The 17,287-nt window shown below is 59.2% G+C and overlaps 1 protein-coding gene across 4 annotated transcripts; it reads left to right on the top strand.

Annotated features, from left to right (window-relative positions):
- The first annotated feature begins 1,259 nt into the window (after positions 1-1,259).
- RASGRP2 (RAS guanyl releasing protein 2) lies at positions 1,260-17,046 on the top strand. Of its 4 annotated transcripts, none has more exons than XM_054036079.1 (17): positions 1,260-1,344; positions 4,300-4,503; positions 6,031-6,133; positions 8,674-8,736; positions 9,029-9,160; positions 9,862-10,012; positions 10,254-10,427; positions 10,617-10,733; positions 11,340-11,621; positions 11,917-11,994; positions 12,380-12,502; positions 12,869-12,984; positions 13,366-13,507; positions 14,475-14,511; positions 14,932-15,090; positions 15,971-16,039; positions 16,384-17,046. In XM_054036079.1, the coding sequence occupies exons 2-16, from the start codon at positions 4,431-4,433 to the stop codon at positions 16,027-16,029; spliced, it is 1,809 nt and encodes a 602-aa protein (XP_053892054.1). In that variant the 5' UTR covers positions 1,260-1,344; positions 4,300-4,430; the 3' UTR covers positions 16,030-16,039; positions 16,384-17,046. The 4 variants fall into 4 exon arrangements, with proteins under 4 accessions (XP_053892054.1, XP_053892052.1, XP_053892053.1 ...); XM_054036077.1 differs by having other exon boundaries at positions 11,917-12,006; XM_054036078.1 differs by lacking the exon at positions 1,260-1,344 and adding an exon at positions 2,704-2,887 and having other exon boundaries at positions 11,917-12,006.
- Positions 17,047-17,287: the final 241 nt, after the last annotated feature.

Below are 17,287 nucleotides of genomic sequence, written 5' to 3'. Positions count from 1 at the left end.
CAAGTTTTGACTCTTGGGGAGACATGCACCCAATCCAGAGGGGTGATGGGAAAGGGGTTGGGGTAAGGTGGTGGGGCAGGGTGGGAGGGAGGAGAGGGAGTTCCTCACCCTGCCCTAGAGTTTAGGACTGTTTGCCAAGCACAGAAACGCGCATGGCATTTCTGTTAACCGCAGACCACTTCCCCCCCACCCAGCCTGCTCCACCCTGTCCGGCATGGTGCCCCAGCAAAGGGGTGGAGACTGTTCTCCATGATCACTGCTGGGCCACTGGGTGCTAAAATGGGGTTCAGAGGCTGACAATCTGGGCCTGAAGGGGGGAGGGGTGGATGATGCTGCAGGTGGCTGGGCCTGAGGGGGAGAGAGTGACACTGAGACTCCTTGGGCTGGGGGTGGGGTGGGAGGCTGAGACCAGCTCTCCCCATCCCCCACCTGCTTAGCCCAGCACCCACATCCACTGCCTGGGTCCCCATTCCCCCCTCCTGTGGGGCTGGTTGCCATGACAATTGTTGGAGCTGGTTGCAGCCTCGGGCTCCTCCCCCCCTGCCCCATGAATGGGACTGGGACTGGGACTGGGACTGCCCTGTCCATGGCTGAGCAACATAGGGCCCAGCAACACCCGCCCCCCGGCTGTGTGTGCACCTCAGTTTGGGGGGAGGGAAGAGTTCGTCACCCCACCTCCTTTGCTCTATTACCCCCCAATCGCCCCGCACATTAGCTCATGCACATGAGACTAGGGGGAGAAGCTGGGGGTCCCCAGAGCTGCCCCCTCCCAGAGTAACTGGTGCATATGGAATTGGCGGGGGCTGCTCCCCGCTTCGCTTTGAGCCCCCCCTCCCCAGTGGCGCTGGGTGAGGGCAGCGCACCCGGCACAGGAGGGGTTAAGAATTCTGCAGTGGCACCTGCGGTCTCTGGCTCTCCTGGGGGGCGAGCAACCATCGGCGTGAACGAAGGGTGTGTGCGCCCCTGCCCAGCCCCCTTCCCCCCCGCCGCCTGCTGAGACCCTCGGCCGGCTGCACCCCCCTCCCCGCCTGCTGAGACCCCTCGGCCCGCTGCGCCCCCGCCCCTCCCGGTGAGACCCCCTCCCGGCCCGCTGCGCCCCCCCCCCGCCTGGTGAGACCCCCTCCCAGCCCCCTGGCCCGGGGCGCCCCCCAGCTGCGGGGCAGGCGGCCCGGCCGGGGCGCTCCGCGCGGCGGGCGGAGCAGGCGGCGTTTGGACCCGCACGACCCTCCCCGTGCCGGCAGCAGGAGGAAGTCGGGGCGGGGGGGGTGATAAGGAGACACAAGCCGCATTGTGCAGCCCGGCCGCGTTTGAATATCGCCCAGCGCAGGAGCAGAGCGGAGCCGGGTGAGCCGCACTGGGGGGGACCCGGGCCTGACCCTCTAGGGGGCGCCGGCCCCGGGGCGGGGGGCCGGGGAGCGGGACAGGGCCTGCCCCTCTAGGGGGCGCCGGCCCCGATCGGCCGCAGGGCCGCAGGGAGTGAAAGTCACTCCCACCTGTGAGACGAGTTTACTGGGGCTCAGCCCCGTTTCTCCAGCCGGACGGCCCCGGTCACACCGATTTTCACCCCTCACCCCATCACACCGACCCCCCTTCACACCATTCCCCTGCCCCTGCCCTATCACACCGACCTCCTGCCCCCTGCACGCCACCCTTCCTGCCCACTTCACCCATCACACTTCTAGCCTTGTCACACTGCTCCCCCTGCCCCGGCACACCCCCAGCCACTGCCCCCATCACGCCACCCCTTCCCCTGCCCCCGTCACATCAGCCGCCTGCCACTGTCACACCAACCCCTAGAGCCCTGGCTGGTGGGGGAAGGGACTGCACTTCCCTGTCTCCCCCCCACACACACACACACACAAGGGAGGCACACGGGGGCTCTCCCTGCTGCCACCCCTACTTTGGGGATGGCTGGGGGCTGCTGAGCTGGCACTGCCCACTTAATTGGGGGGGTTGAATGGAGTTGGAAGGGTGGTGGGTGCACTGGGGGGCATAATGGGGGGCTAATGGGGGGCTCTAAAGGCAGTGATGGGGGCAGGGAGCAGGTGCCTCAGAGCCATAGCTTAGTAGTCCTGACTGAAGAGTGGGGCCCATGTCACTGGGGTGGGGTGACCCCCCGTTGTATTGTAGCTAATAAAAGCTCAGAGGCCTGGCTGAGATACAGGAAGAGGATAAAAAAGGTCCTTGTCCCCCATGCAGCTGGGACCCACAGCCCAGGGGTGTGTGGGGGTGCCAACAGGCTATGCAATGATGGGGTTTCATTTTGGGTTCAGCATGGTTGTGCCTGTGTGTGCACAGTACACTATGGGCCAGGTGTGTGCACTGCGGTATAGTGCATGCAGCATGGCCGTGTGTGTGTCTGTGCACACAGTACACTATGGTCGAGGGGTGTACAGTGCAGTATAGTGCATGCAGCATGGCTGTGTGTGTGTGTCTGTGTGTGCACAGTACACTATGGGCCAGGTGTGTGCAGTGCAGTATTGCGTGCAGCAGAGCTGTGTCTTGGCAAAGCTTTATGCCACACAGTGTGATCGTGCGTGTGTGTGCAGTGCGACTGTGTGTTTATGCTGCATACAGTGTGTACAATGTGTGTGTGGTGGCGTGTGTTTATCCCAGAGATGACTGTGAGGCAACTGACATTTGGCAACACTGTATTTTGATTGATATTTTGCAACATGGCTGGTGCGTATGTGAGGGACATGCAGTTAGTAGGAGGTGCTGTGCAAACAAACAGCCAAATGGAAAAGAGGGACCATCCCCCCCAAACGCCTTTCGTTCAGTCCTCCCCCCTCAGCTCACTCACTCATTGTTGCTTCTAACTAACCATGAACAAAAAGCTGCCTAAAAATAACACTGCAAGAAACCCCAACCCTCAATTTACAGCGTGGTAAGTTGCACACACAAAAGCTTGTTTTAAAAGATTAATAATAATCTTGTCTTACTACAGAGCAATTACACAAAGGGATCCCTTGCCTGATGCTGAGATGCAGACAACTCTGGGGTGGGACGTGGGGGCTGTTTATAGAGGGAGCCCTTGTCTGGTGCTGAAATGCAGCCACTTCTGGGGAGGTGCTGTTTATGCAGGGATTTACAACACAGATCTAAATCCATTCCCACTGGATCCCAGATATGGATGGCACCTTGCGCACCAGGCCCCTGATTCCCCCCCCCCCCCCGATCGCTAATCCATCAGGAGCCGTTCCCTAGATTCCAGCTCCGCACACAGTGCAGCTCGAATTCCCGAGATGTGAGCCCTTGTCTAAATTAATCTCTCAGCCTGAGTCATTGTGGCCGGATTCCTGGGTCCTTCATCTCTCTCCAAACATTCCTTGGCTCTGGATCTGACCCAATCCCCTGTTGTCACGTTTAACCCTCAGATATCTTTACCAGGGGGATAGAACCTGAGAACTTGCTTTCCACCTATGATCACCCCTCTTTACAGCCCCCCAACCAAAGAGCAGACAGCCCCCCCGCCTCTCCTCACCCTCCAAGCGATGTTACTATGCAAAAGGCCACTTATAAATTCCATCCTGGTCCTTTAACAGCCACAGGGCTCAGAATAGCTCAGTGGGCCCCAGCTGCGGGGGCTGCTCCTTTGGGCTTTGTGCAAGGTCAGAAGAACTTGGGGCTGGGTTCCAGGATGCTTGGGTTCTGTCCCCAGCTCTGGGTGGAGAGCAGGGTCTAGTGGGGGAGAGCAGGGGGGGCTAGGGAGCCAGGACTCCTGGGTTCTATTTCCCCACTCTGTGATCATGGGCTAATCTCTCCGCGGCAGTTTTCCTGCTGGGATGTTGAAGTTGCACATGCTTTGTGTTTTTAGGGTCAAAGTGGAAGGTTGTAACTTAGAGGAGGAAGGCCCATGTCTCATTCCCCTCATCCCCGAGCCAGCCAGTCTCCCCACCCCGGAACCAAATTGGAGCCCGTGCTCCCTGGAGGGGAAAGTCCCCATGTCCCATACTTCTACACTCCCAGGGGCAAAACAGAGCCCGTCTCTGACCCGGGCCAAGGCAGGAAGCCAGGATGGAGGAAACATTTTGCAACTTTACCCGAAATTCTCTAGCTGTTTTGTTTTGCAACAAACTCTCCCTCCCCCAGTGTTCACAGCATCAGGGCGAAGGGAACAGAAACACCCTAGAGCCTGGACGGCCTCCCTTGGCTGATCTCTGCAACTACCCCTCTGGGCAGCGCTGACCCCAGTGCACCTCAGCCTCAGGCAAGTGATCTCTGTAGAAACAGCTCCCCTGCCCCAGGGGCGGCTGCATCTCCTAAGTGTTATAACTCTAGCCCCATCTCCTCTTTCAGTGGCAGGTTCTCGCCAGGGATCCCTGATCTTAGGGGGCCGCTGACACATTGCCCCTGAGCTGGGCAGCACTTGTCTGTGGTGGGACCCCAGGCTGGCAGAGGGGGAGCTGGCCGGCACGGGAGGAGCAGAGATGAGCGGGACGCTGGACCTGGACAAGGGCTGTACTGTTGAGGAGCTGCTGCAGGGCTGCATTGAGGCCTTTGGTAATGCGCTGCGGGGGAGCTGTTATTTAGGAGCATGTGTGGGAAGAAGGGGTTGTTGGTGCAGGTGGCTGTAAGGGGTGAGGTGGGGTGTGAGCCTGGGGAGGTGGCATATGGAAGGCTGGGGCTGCCCAAGGGACTGGGGTCAGGCTGGGGCTTTGGGGTTTTCTTCAACCTATAGGGTCAATTGTCCTGACCCCTAGAGGGCGCTGTGCTGCAGGGAGTGGGGTGGGGACTCAGCCAGGGGCGCTTTCCCCCTTGTAATCAGTGCTGACCCCAGTGAGGGTCTGGGGACGCTGTGCTGCAGGGAGTGGGGCGGGGGCTCAGTAGAGGGCGCTCTCTGCTCCCAGTCTGCTGATCCCGGTGAGGGGCTGGGGGTGCTGTGCTGTGGGGAGCAGGGTGGGGGCTCAGCAGGGGGTGCTCTCCCCTTGCAATCAGTGCTGACCCCAGGACCCTGGTGAGGGGCTAGGGGGTGCTGTGCTGCAGGGAGCAGGGTCAGTATGGGTTGCTGAGCAGTGTGTGTGTGGCGGGGGTTTCTCTGTGGCTATGTCCACATGGTGAGCGGCAGCCACGCAGCAAGTCTCCGAGCCTGGGGCAACAGATGCAGGGTCCTAGGGCTCATGCCCCGGGGCTAAGAATAGCTGTGTAGACACTGTCACCTGGGCTGGAGACCCCCGCCCCCAGGCTTCACAGCCCGAGCTGCGATGTCCACACAGCGATGTCTGCCCAGCAATGTCTGCAAGTCTGCGACCCGAGCTCTGAGCCTCACTGCCAAAGGCTGTGCAGATGTAATCTGAGTAGGTTGGGGGGTCAACAGGGGGTGCCGAGTCGGGGAGGGGATCACTGGGGTCTCTGGGTTGGGGAGTCAGTAGGGGTCTCTTGAGCGGGTTGGGTGTAGGGGGTCTCTGTGTGGGCGGGTTGAAGGGTTGTGGGGGATCTCTGAGTGGTGTGGGGGCTCTGAGCAGAGTGGGTGGTTGCGGGGGTTTCTGAGCAGGGTGGGGTCTCTGAGTAGGGTGTGGGGTTGTGAGGGTGGTGTCTCTGAGTGGTGTTGGGGGTTTCTGAGTGGGGTGGGGGTCTTTGAGCAGACTGAGAGTCTGTAGGGGGTCTCTGAGCAAGGTGGGGGGTTGCGGGGGGTCTCTGAGTGGGGTGGGAGGTTGTGGGATGGGAGGTTGCGGGGGATCTCTGAGTAGTGGGGGGGATCTGAGAGTGGTGGGTGGTAGTGGGATCTCTGAACAGGGTGGGGGGTTGCAGGGGGAGTCTCTGAGTGGGGTGGGAGGTTGCGGGATCTCTGAGCAGGGTAGGGGGTTGTGGGCGGTGTCTCTGAGTAATGGGGTGGGTCTGAATGGGGTGGGGAGCTGTGTGTGGGGGGTCTCTGAGTAGTGGGGGGTCTGAGCAGGGTGGGGGCTTGCGGGATCTCTGAGCGGGGTGGGTGGTTGCGGGAGGTCTCTGAGCGGAGTGGGGAATTGCGGGGGGTCTCTGAGGGGGTGGTGGGTTGCCGGATCTCTGAGCAGGGCCTACTCTCTCTTGCAGATGATGAGGGGAAGGTGCGGGACCCCCAGCTGGTGCGAATGTTCCTGATGATGCATCCCTGGTACATCCCCTCCTCCCAGCTGGCCGCCAAGCTGCTGCACATATATCCTTGTGAGCCCTCCACCCCCCTTCCTGCACCTCCTTCCCTCATTCACCCCCCCACCTGCCTCGAGGCAACCTACTGCCCCCCTTTCCCTCCTGGGCACCCCCTCCCTTCACAAAGCACATATCCCTGGCTGGTGAGGACAGAGCTGGCTTATTCTTCTAGCTGGGTGTCTCCCCAGCTGGGGCTCACCAGGGGACCCCTGCAGGACCGGGGGGTCCGCATACATTTCAACAACACCTCAGACCAACAGGGAGGAATTGGTTGTGCATGTGAAGGCAGAAGGCAATCTGGGTGAAAGTGACCCTGAAATTACACCATTTCATGACTCTAAGGAAAGGAAGGAGTGGGGGCAGCAGGATCAGGACAATGGGCTTCAAAAAAATGGACTTCAACAGGTCAGAGAACTGTGAGCTAAGGTCCCAGGGGAAGCAAATTGAAGGGAGAAAGCTGGGAGTTTCTCAGCGACAGTGTTAAAGGCACAACAGCAAAGTAGGCTGATGCGAAGGGAAGACACGAAAAGGCCAAGGTGGCTCCCTCTGGAACTCTTTAATAATCTTAAAAGCAAGGAAGAATCCCTCAAAAAATGCAAATGTGGACAGGAAGAGCACAGAAGAATTGCACCAGCAGGTAGGGGCAAAATCCGAGAGGCTAAGGCACAAAATGAGTTACAGAAAGGCAGTCGGAAGAGGTTCTTTAAAAACATTGGGAGCAAGAGAAAGATGAAGGAAAGTGCAGGTCCACTACTTCCTGAGGAAGGCGAGCTAATTGATGACATCAAGAAAGCTGGGGGGTTTAATGCCTAATTTGCTTCAGTCTTCACTAAAACGGTTAATGGTGACAGGTACTCAGCACAATGAATATTAACAACAAGGGGGAGGAATGCAGGCCAGACGGAAAGAGCAGGTTAAAGAGTATTTAGAGGAGTTCAATCTATTCAAGTTGGCAGGGTCTGGTGCAGTTCACTCTCGGATCCTTAAGGAAGGAGCTGAAGCAATCCGGGAGCTGTTAGCGATTGTCTTTGAGAAATGGAGAACGGATGAGGTCCTCAGGGACTGGAGAAGGGCAGACATAGCACCTGTCTCTAAACGGGGGAACTAAGAGGACCCCGGGGATTATAGACCAGGCAGCCTAACTTCCATACTTGGCAAGATACCGGAACAAATTATTGAACAATCAGTTTGTAAATCCCTGGAGGATAATAGGGTTATAAGAAATAGCCAGCGTGGGTTTGTCAAGAGCAAATCCTGCCAAACCAGCCTAATATCCTTCTTTGACAGGGTTACTGGCCTAGTGGCTGGGGGGAAGCAGTAGACATGATAGATCTTGATTTTAGTAACGCTTTTGACCCAGTCTCCCATTCTCATAAGCAGACTAGGGAAATATTGTCTAGATGAAATTGCTAGAAGGTGGATGCAGAACTGGTTGAAAGCTGCTCTTTGAGGACAGTCTATCAGTGGTTCTCTGTCAAACTGCGGGGATGTATTGAGTGGGGTCCCAGAGGGGTGAGTCCTGGATCTGGGGCTAGTCAATATTTTCATTAATGACTTGGATGATGCAGTGGAGAGTAGGTTTATAAAACTGGCGGATGACACTAAACTGTGGGGATTGTGAGCACTTTGGAGGACAGGATTAGAATTCAGAATGACCTTGAGAAATTGGAGAATTGAAAGAAGATGAAATTCAATAAAGACAAGTGCAAAGGACTGCACTGAGGAAGGAGAAATCACAAAATGGGGAAAGACTGGCTAGGTGATAGTCCTCTTGAAAAGGATCTAGGGGTTGGCTCACCAAGGGAATCTAAGCCAACAGCGTGATGCCGTTGTGGAAAAGACTGTTATTGTCCGGGCTGTGTTAACGGGAGAGGCGTGTGTAAGACACCGGAGATGTTACTCGGCACTGGGGAGGCCTCAGCTGGAGTACAGCATGCAAGTCTGGGTGCCAGGCTTTAGGAGAGCTGTGGAGAAATTGGAGAGCATACAGAAGAGAGCAACAAAAATGGTAAAAGGTCTAAAAACCTGCCCTGGGAGGAAAGGCTAAAAAGCTGGGCATGTTTAGGCTTGAGAAAAGACGGGGGAGGGGAGACAACTGCTAACAGTCTTCCAATATGTTCTGCAGAGGACGGTGGTCCAGCTGTTCTCCACGTCCACTGGAGGTAGGACCAGACGTCATGGGCTTAATCTGCAGCAAGGGAGAAGTAGGTTAGCTTTTGGGAAACACTTTCTCAGGCTAGTTAAGCTCTGGAACAGGCTGCCAGGGGAGGCTGCGGACTCCCCATCACTGGAGGTGGAAGAACAGGCTGGACAAACACCTGTCAGGGATGCTCTGGGTTTGCTTGGCCCTGCCTCAGCATGGGGGGCTGGACTCGGTGACCTCTGGAGGTCCCTTCCAGCCCTGCATTGCTGTGATTCTAGAACACTGACTCCTCCCAGCCTGATCCAAGGGCCCTAAATCCATGGCCCAGCTCCTCCCCCTTTCTCCCCCTTCCCCCAGTCTCTTGTGCCTGCAATGTGGAATTCACCTTAACTCTGCTCTTGCACCTACCAAGAGTCTCGTAGCTCAGAAAGCAGTTCCCTGCAGGTGAAAACCTGCCACCTGGTGAGGTGAGTCTAGAGGAGCCCCACATTTCTGGGCAGCATTCTCAAACCTCAGGGGCAGAGCTGGCCCCAGTGCGGCATTCAAAGGCACAGTGCTGCAGGGAGCAGCAGGGGACTCAACATAGGGCATCTTTCCCTATGGGTGAGGGATCCCTGTATAAACAGCCCCCGCACCCCACCCCAGAGGTGGCTGCATCTTAGTGCTGGGTGAGGGATCCCTGTACAAACAGTCCCTGCACCCCACCCCAGAGGCGGCTGTGTTCCGGGTGTTGGCTGTCATTACCCCTCCCGCTCCCAGGTACTGGATCTCAGCATTCCCGGCGGAGTTTGATTTGAACCCGGAGCTAGCAGAGCAGATCAAGGAGCTAAAGGAGGTTCTGGGCCGCGAGGGGAACCGGCGCCACAGCAACCTCATCGACATTGAGAATGTGTATGTGGCGGGGGTGGGAGCATGGGGAGTGGGGGAGTTGGGAGATCTGAGGGGGCATGGGGATGGGGTCGAGGTGGTGGGGAGCTGGGGGAATGGGAGGGTCAGGGATAGGGGTGAGGTGTCCCAGAGCAGCTGTCACCCCAACAGCACCCTGTGTGTGAGCAGGGGGCCTGTATGGGCTGAGGAGGACTGAGGAGTGGGTGTGAGCTGGGGCACAAGCGTGTGCACAGGGGTGTTCCAGTGCATGCTTGTGAATGAGTCTGTTGTGTGTGTGCACTGTGCATGTGTGTGTCAGAGTGCATAGGGCATGTTTGTGTGGGCATGAGCAGGGCATGCACATGGGAGTGTCCAGGACATATGTGTGTGCACATGGTGTGTGTGTGTGTGTGTGTGCATGGTGTGTGTGTGGGAGTGCATGAGGCGTGTGTTTGCACATGGCGTGTGTGCGTGTGCATGGTGTGTGTGTGGGAGTGCACAAGGCATGTGTTTGCACATGGTGTGTGTGTGCATGGTGTGTGTGTCGGAGTGCATAAGGCATGTGTTTGCACATGGCATGTCTGTGTGTGCACGGGGCGTGGGAGCACGCAGGGGTCTCTGGGCTGTGCATGCGTGTGCAGGAAGAGCGTGTGTCGGCAGTTGGGTCCAAAGACTGGCTTGGCTCTAACATACCCCCCCCCCCCGCGCTATGCCTCCCCCCCCAGCCCTACCTACAAGTGGAAGCGCCAAGTGACCCAGCGCAACCCGGTGGCCCCGAAGAAACGCAAGATGTCGCTGCTCTTTGATCACCTGGAGTCCTCCGAGCTGGCGGAGCATCTCACCTACCTGGAGTACCGCTCCTTCTGCAAGATCCTGGTGCGGGGCGGAGACCCTGCGGCAGCCAGGAGGGGCTGCCAAGGGGCTGGGGAGGCTGCTGGGGGTAGAGGACTGCTTTGGGAATGACCTTTCCTCCCCCCATGGGGCAGGCACTTCCCCACCCTCTATGTCTGTGCGACAGGCACTGAACTCCCATGCTCCCCCATGGGGCAGGCACTGCCAGACCCCCTATGTTCCCCCCTCCCGTGGGGCAGGCCCTGACGCCCTGTTTCCATCCCAGTTCCAGGACTATCACAGCTTCGTCATGCATGGCTGCACTGTGGACAACCCCATCCTGGAGCGGTTCATCACCCTTTTCAACAGCGTCTCACAATGGGTGCAGCTCATGGTGCTGAGCAAGCCGACCGCCCAGCAGCGGGCGCAGGTCATCACCCGCTTCATCCTGGTGGCGCAGGTGAGGGGCCCCTCAATCCTGACCCACAGCCCCCTGCTGGCCCATTGTACGCTAAGCCCCAGCTGGGCTCCAGGTGTGAATGTCCCCGGGTCCCACTCCTCTGTCCTTGGAACTAATCCGACCTCTCTCTCCCCCACTGATCTCCACCGTCCCTCGGCTGGATCCCCCTCCGGCTGGCCATCCCTGCAGAGACTCCTGCAGCTGCAGAATTTCAACACGCTGATGGCCGTGGTGGGGGGGCTGAGTCACAGCTCCATCTCCCGCCTCAAAGAGACCCACAGCCACGTCAGCTCTGAGACCACCAAGGTACAGGGTGCAGGGCCGGGGGGAAGAGGGCTGGGGTGATACTCGAGGGGCTGGGGCAATGCTGGAGGGTGGGATGATAATCAGGCGGTTGGGGTGGGGTTGGGGTCTCAGGGGCCTGGGACAGTGTTGGGGGGTTTGGGGTCTTGGGGGGGTTTAGGGTGGGCTTGGGGGGTTGAGGTCTGGGGCAGTGTTGGGGGTTGGGGGAGCTCTGGGGCAGGGTTGGGGTCTGGGGGGTCTGGGGCAGGGTTGTGGGGTTGTGGGAGCTCTGGGGTGGGGTTGGGGTCTGGGGCAGGGTTGTGGGGTCGGGGGAGCTCTGGGGTGGGGTTGAGGGGTAGGGGAGCTCTGGGGTGGGGTTGGGGGTTTGGGGGAGCTCTGTGGCAAGGTTGGGGTCTGTGGCAGTGTTGGGGGGGGTTGGGAGAACTCTGGGGCGAGGTTAGGGTTTGGGGCAGTGTTGAGGGGTTGGGGGAGCTCTGGGGTGGTGTTGGGAGGTTGGGGGAGCTCTGGGGCGAGGTTGGGGTCTGGGGCGGGGTTGGGGGGTCGGGAGAGCTCTGGGGCGAGGCTGGGGTCTTGCTCTGGGCCCAGCCCCTGACCCCCCGTCCTTCCCAGCTGTGGGAGTCCATGACAGAGCTGGTGACCTCGCTGGGGAACTACAGCCGCTACCGGCGCCGCCTGGCCGATTGCGTCGGCTTCCGCTTCCCCATCCTGGGTGTGCACCTCAAGGACCTGGTGGCCGTGCACGTGGCACTGCCTGACTGGCTGGACCGGGCCCACACCCGCGTCAATGGCACCAAGATGCAGCAGCTCTTCGGGATCCTCAACGAGCTGGTGCTGGTGCAGAGCATCAAACCGCCCTTTGAGGCCAACATGGACCTCATCAACCTGCTCACAGTGAGACCCCGCCCTCTGCACCCCCATTGCACCCCAACTGCTGGACCTCTCACTGCACCCCCATAGTACCACCTGCACTCCAGCCCCTGAACCTCACTGCATCCCGATTGCATCCCAACTCCCGGACCCCCCACCGCATCCCTCATTACGTCCCAACCTGCAGTGCACTCCCTTCCTCCCTGTAGCTCCCTGCACCCCAGACCATCAACCCGCTCTCTGAGGCCAACGCCAACCTTGTCAGCCAGCTCCTGGTGAAACCCCCACCCCCACTGTCTGACGGGCTGTGCTCCCCCAGGTGTCGCTGGATCAGTACCAGACAGAGGAGGAGATCTACCAGCTGTCGCTGCAGAGAGAACCCCGTGGCAAGTCGGCCGTGAGTGCGTGTGTGAGTGCACAACACTGTGTGACTTGTGCCCCGTCCCCCCCAGGGCCATGACCCTTTGGTTGCCCCCTGTGGGGAATGGGGGGGAGCAGCAGGCCATGGCGTCTCTGTCCCATCCGGCCCCAGCAGCTGGTTTCCCAGGCGCATTCGCAGCTGCCTTCCGCTCTGCTCCCTGGGGGCTGAGCTTCCTGTCCAGAGAGAGGGAGCTGCCGGGTCCCACACGTTCACTAACACCCCCCCAGCTCCAGCCCTTGGGCCGCAACACCGGGCAAGGGATCCTGGTATGAACAGCCCCTGCGGTCCACCCCAGAGCTGGTTGCATCTCAGCGCTGGCCAGGGGATCACTCAGAGAATATGTCTCTGTATGTCCATCCAGCCGTCCAGCCCCACCTCCTGTTCCCCCCCAAGCCGACCGGCTGACATAGATGAGTGGGCCTTGGCTGTGAAACCAAAACCGGACCAGACGCTGGTGCGGACACACATTGAGAAGATGGTAGAGGTGAGAGCAGGGACCTTGGACACCATGCTCTGAGTTTTTGTGGGTGGGGGGTGCTCTGAGACTGTGTGTTAGGGCAGGGTACCTTGAACTGACCCCCCCCCCCAATCTCTGCTGCCCCCTGTAGTCCGTGTGTGGGGGGCCTCTGGGGCTGCATAGAGGGTGGCGTACCCCTAGGGATGACCCTCCCTCCGCTCTCTGCTGCCCCCTGTAGTCCATGTGGCCTGAGGCCGGGAGCAAAGACCCGGGTGTGGGGCTGGCAGCCCAGGGGCGCTGCAGCACCCCCCGTACTCCTTGTGCCTGGGGCTGTGTAGGGGGTGGCGTACCCCTAGGCCTGACTCTCCCTCCGCTCTCTGCTGCCCCTTGCAGTCCGTGTTCCGGAATTTCGACGTGGATGGAGACGGCCACATCTCCCAGGAGGAGTTCAAAATCATCCGCAACAACTTCCCCTACCTCTGCAAATTTGGGGACCTGGATGAGAACCAGTGAGTGCACAGGAAGGGGGACCCCGTGGGCCCCTCACACCAGAAGGAGGGGTGACGTACTGGGGCCAGGGCTCCTCCTAGAAGCCTCATCCCCCATAATGCTTTCTTGCTTTGTTGGAACCTGGGAGTCCTGACTCCCAGCCCCCAGCTCTACCCCCCGACCCCAGGCCCCACCCAGAGCCAGGTGCAGACCCTGGGCATCCTGACTCACAACTGCTAGCTCTAACGCTCTGGCCCCTACTCCCTGCCCAGAGCTGGGCGCAGACCCCGAGCACTCTGACTCCCAGTCCCCTGCTCTACCCCCCTGGCCCCCAGTCCCCGCCCAGAGCCACGTGCAGACCTGGGCACCCTGGATGCCAGCATGACGCCGTGTGCCCCCAGGGATGGCTGCATCAGCCGGGAGGAGATGATCTCGTACTTCATGAAGTCCAGCGCTGCGGTGGACGGGAAGATGGGCTTCATCCACAGCTTCCAGGAGACCACCTTTCTGCACCCTGTGTCCTGCCGTCACTGCAAAAGCCTGGTGAGTCACTGCTGCCCCCCGGGAGGGTGCAAGAGGCTGGTTGCTCTGGGGGCTGCCTTCTGTGGCCCCCCTGTGAGAACACAGGACCCCCAAGCTGCCACCATCCATAGATTGGGGGGTTTGTTCCACATGACTGGGGGGTTGATTCCGCGAGGGAAAGTCGCACCACGCTAGTGGGGTGTTTTGCGGCCACGGAGAGGGCAAAAGGGAGGTTAGACCCTGGGGCAGGGGAGATGACTGAAGAGACGCAGACTCCATCTCAGCACACAACAGCTCTCCAGCTTTCCTTGTCCCGGCCTAGTTATCACAGGACAACCCCTTCACCCAGAGAGGGCCCAGTTAGACTGGGGTAAAGGGACTTCGCTGTTCTCAGAGGATGAGTTCTATGGGGGGAAGGCACCTTTATCCTGGGATAACTGTGCAAGGGATTCCTGTATAAGCAGCCCCCGTGCCCCCCCTCGCCCCCGAGACAGCTGCATCTTAGTGCTGGGTGAGGGGTAGTGGTATAAACAGTCCCCACACTCCACCCCAGGACCAGCTGCATCTCGGCACCCAGTGAGGGATCCCTGTATAAACAGACCATGTGCCCTACCCCAGGACCAACTGCATCTCAGCACCAGGTCAGGGATCTCTGTATACACAGCCCTGTGTCCCACCTCAGAGGCAGCTGCAACTTAGTGCTGGGTGAGGGATAGCGGTATAAACAGCCCCCACCCCAGTCAGCTGCGTCACAGCAGGGATAAGCGTCCCAGTGTCAGCTCATCCCCCTCACCAGCATTGGTCGATGCTCGGCTTGTCCGTTCCCTGGGCGATCCCGAGAACCGGACACTTGGAATTGGGACAGAAAGCTGAAACGAAATCTTGTGAAATTAGCTCATTTCAACTGTAGCAATTCGACTGCTGGAGTGTAACTGAGCATGCCCCCCACCACCTCGCTGACCCCATCCCCTCACATCTTTCTCCCCAGATACTGGGAATCTACAAACAGGGGTTAAAGTGCCGCTGTGAGTATGGGGGGCAGGGGGGGAGGGGGTTGCCTGGGGAAATTATGGGTTCTTGGGGGGGAAGCTGTGGCTGCGCTGTGGGAAAGAGGCTTTGGGTGATTGTATTCTGGAGATAGGGGTGCATTGGGGGTATATAGGGAGGCGTGGGGCCATGGGGGGGGAGCTGGGCGTGCTTTGCAGAAGATGGAGCGGTGCATTGGGGGCACTGGGCCGTGGGTGTGCACCAGGAAATTGGGGAGCTGGGATGAAGGGATGCATGGGGGAGCTGGAAGTGCAGGGGGAATTGGGAAGCTGGGGCCAGGGAGGTGTGTGAGGGACCTGGGCTGCATTAGGGTATATGGGGAGGTGTGGGGCCTTGGGGGGTTGCATCAAGGGGAGCCGCAGGGCCGACCCCCCCTGACCTCCCTTGTTGCCCCCCAGGCTGCGGTGTGAACTGCCACAGGCAGTGCCGGGAACACCTCTCCCTGGAGTGCCGCAAACGGGCCAAGAGTTTCAGCCTGGCCAGCCCTGCCCACGTCCCCGCCCGCTCCTTCAGCTTCTCACTGCCCCGCCCGGCCTGCAGATCCCCACGCCACACAGGTATGGCCACCGGAGGGCAGCCCCACCCACCTACCCCAGAGCTGAGGGCGCACCCCAACCCCTCCAGCACTCTCCTACTAGAGCTGGGAGAGAACCCAGGAGACCTGACTCTAGCCCCTCCCCCACTCTCCCCATGGCCCTGGTGTTGTGCCGGAAGCCAGCTTGCAAGCCCGATAACACCTCCTCCATGTGATTTCCTGACCCCGCTGAGGCCTCAGTGCTGGCCCACAATAGTGCACCATGCTGCTTCCTGTTTGTGTCGCTGCAGATGGTGCGGAATGGTGCTCTGAGCCCTGGCAGCTATTTTGAGACACCCCCACCGTGGGCCCCCGGCAACCAACACATTGTGTTATCCCAGCCTGCTTCCGCACAGGCTTCCTGTCTACACAGCCCCCACATCCCACCCCAGAGGCAGCTGCATCTCAGCGCTGGGTGAGGGACAGCAGTATAAACAGCCCTCACCCCAGGGCCAGCCACATCTCAGCACCAGGTCAGGGATCCCTGTATAAACAGCACTCCCACGCCCCAGGAGACTGCATCTCAGCGCTGGGGAGAGGTCCCTATACAAACAGCCCCCATACCCCACCCCAGAATCAGCTGTATCTCAGCACCAGAATAGGGATCCATGTAGAAACAGCCCCCACACCCCATCCCAGAGTCAGCTGTATCTCAGCACCAGAGGAGGGATCCCTGTACAAACAGCCCCCATGCCCCGCCCAGAGGAGGCTGCATCTCAGCGCGTGGGAGGGATCCGTGCTTGTCAAAGTGCATTGGGAGTACTGGCCATAATGAATCCTAGCTGAGTGTCTCCCCCTTGTGGTGGGAGTGTGGGCTGCTCCGTTGGGGTTGCAGCCGCAAAGAGCTGTGTGTGTCTCTGCAGAGATCCGCGAGGAGGAGGTCCAGGATGTGGAGGACGGGGTTTTCGACGTCCATTTATAAAGACAAACGCGTAAGAGCTGCAGGGAAGGGAAGGGAAGGGGGCCTAGCACAGTGTTTCTCAAACTTTTGTACCGGTGACCCCTTTCACACAGCAAGCCTCTGAGTGTGACCCCCTTATAAATTAAAAACATATTTTTATATATGTAACACCATTCTAAAAGCGGGGTTTGGGGTGGAGGCTGACAGCTCGCGACCCCACATATAATAATCTTGTGACCCCCAGAGGGGTCCTGACCCCAGTTTAAGAACCCCTGGCCAAGTGGGCAGGGCTCGAGGGTTTTGTTCTGGGCTCTGAGAGGGGAGTGGGCTGTAGTGGTTAGAGCTAGACTGACCCCTCTGCTCTGTGTGTTTTAGGGTCTGCTCTTCCTCACCAGCTGTGGCTCTTCCTCCCACTCCTCCTAAGCTGGGATCTCCTGTCCCCCCAAATCTGCCAGCTGACTTCCCGGCTCCCCCACTATGGGGTGACACAGAGACGAGGCAAAGGGGCGTCTGAGGAGAGGGTGTAGGGCAAGGGCGAGAGACAGCCCTTCCAGTGGGTGCAGAAGCTGCTCTGGGGGCAATTGGATGGGTCCTTTACTGGTTGAGGGGGTGGGGAGGTGGCTGCATGTCAGGACTCCTGGGTTCTATTAATGCGGGATGGAGACATGAGTTAACGTGGGGAGGGGGTTGTGAAATTAGTAAGATCTCGCCTGACATCCCTCAAACACATCCTTATGCGCTCCAGCATCAGGGTCCAGTGTGGGTCCACAGGGGGCAGGGTGACTTCCCTTACTCTGGTAGAAGCTGCCTTGGGTATCCCGCCTGCCCTGCAGGGAAGAGGAGGTTGCCTGGGGGCTGATGCATGTGGCTGATGATGGAGGGGGAGTGCAGGGGGTTGGTTTGGGAGCGGGAGGGTGGGGTGTGGGTCACAGTCAGGATCCCCCCCTTCCCCTGTGAGCCCAGCTGTACAGATTCCTTGCTGTGTATATTTGTACCTAACAACAGGATTCAGAGATGTAATAAATATAATAAAACCAATGGTCCCAGTTCCCATCTGTCCCCCACTTGGGTCCGTCTGTCCATCTCACAGCCCCCACCCCCAAGCTCATGTTGGGAGCCCCCTGCCAACCCCAGCCCCATCTCTGCTTCTTTCCTGTGCCCTATCAGGGGGTAGCCATGTTCATCTGTATCCACAAAAACAACAAGGAGTCCGGTGGCACCTTAAAGACTAAGATTTATTTGGGCATAAGCTTTCGTGGGTAAAAAATCTCACTTCTTC

Source organism: Malaclemys terrapin, chromosome 7 (assembly GCF_027887155.1).
Source record: "Malaclemys terrapin pileata isolate rMalTer1 chromosome 7, rMalTer1.hap1, whole genome shotgun sequence".
NCBI classification, from domain to species: Eukaryota; Metazoa; Chordata; order Testudines; family Emydidae; genus Malaclemys; species Malaclemys terrapin.
This window is presented reverse-complemented; position numbering and strand designations above follow the sequence as displayed.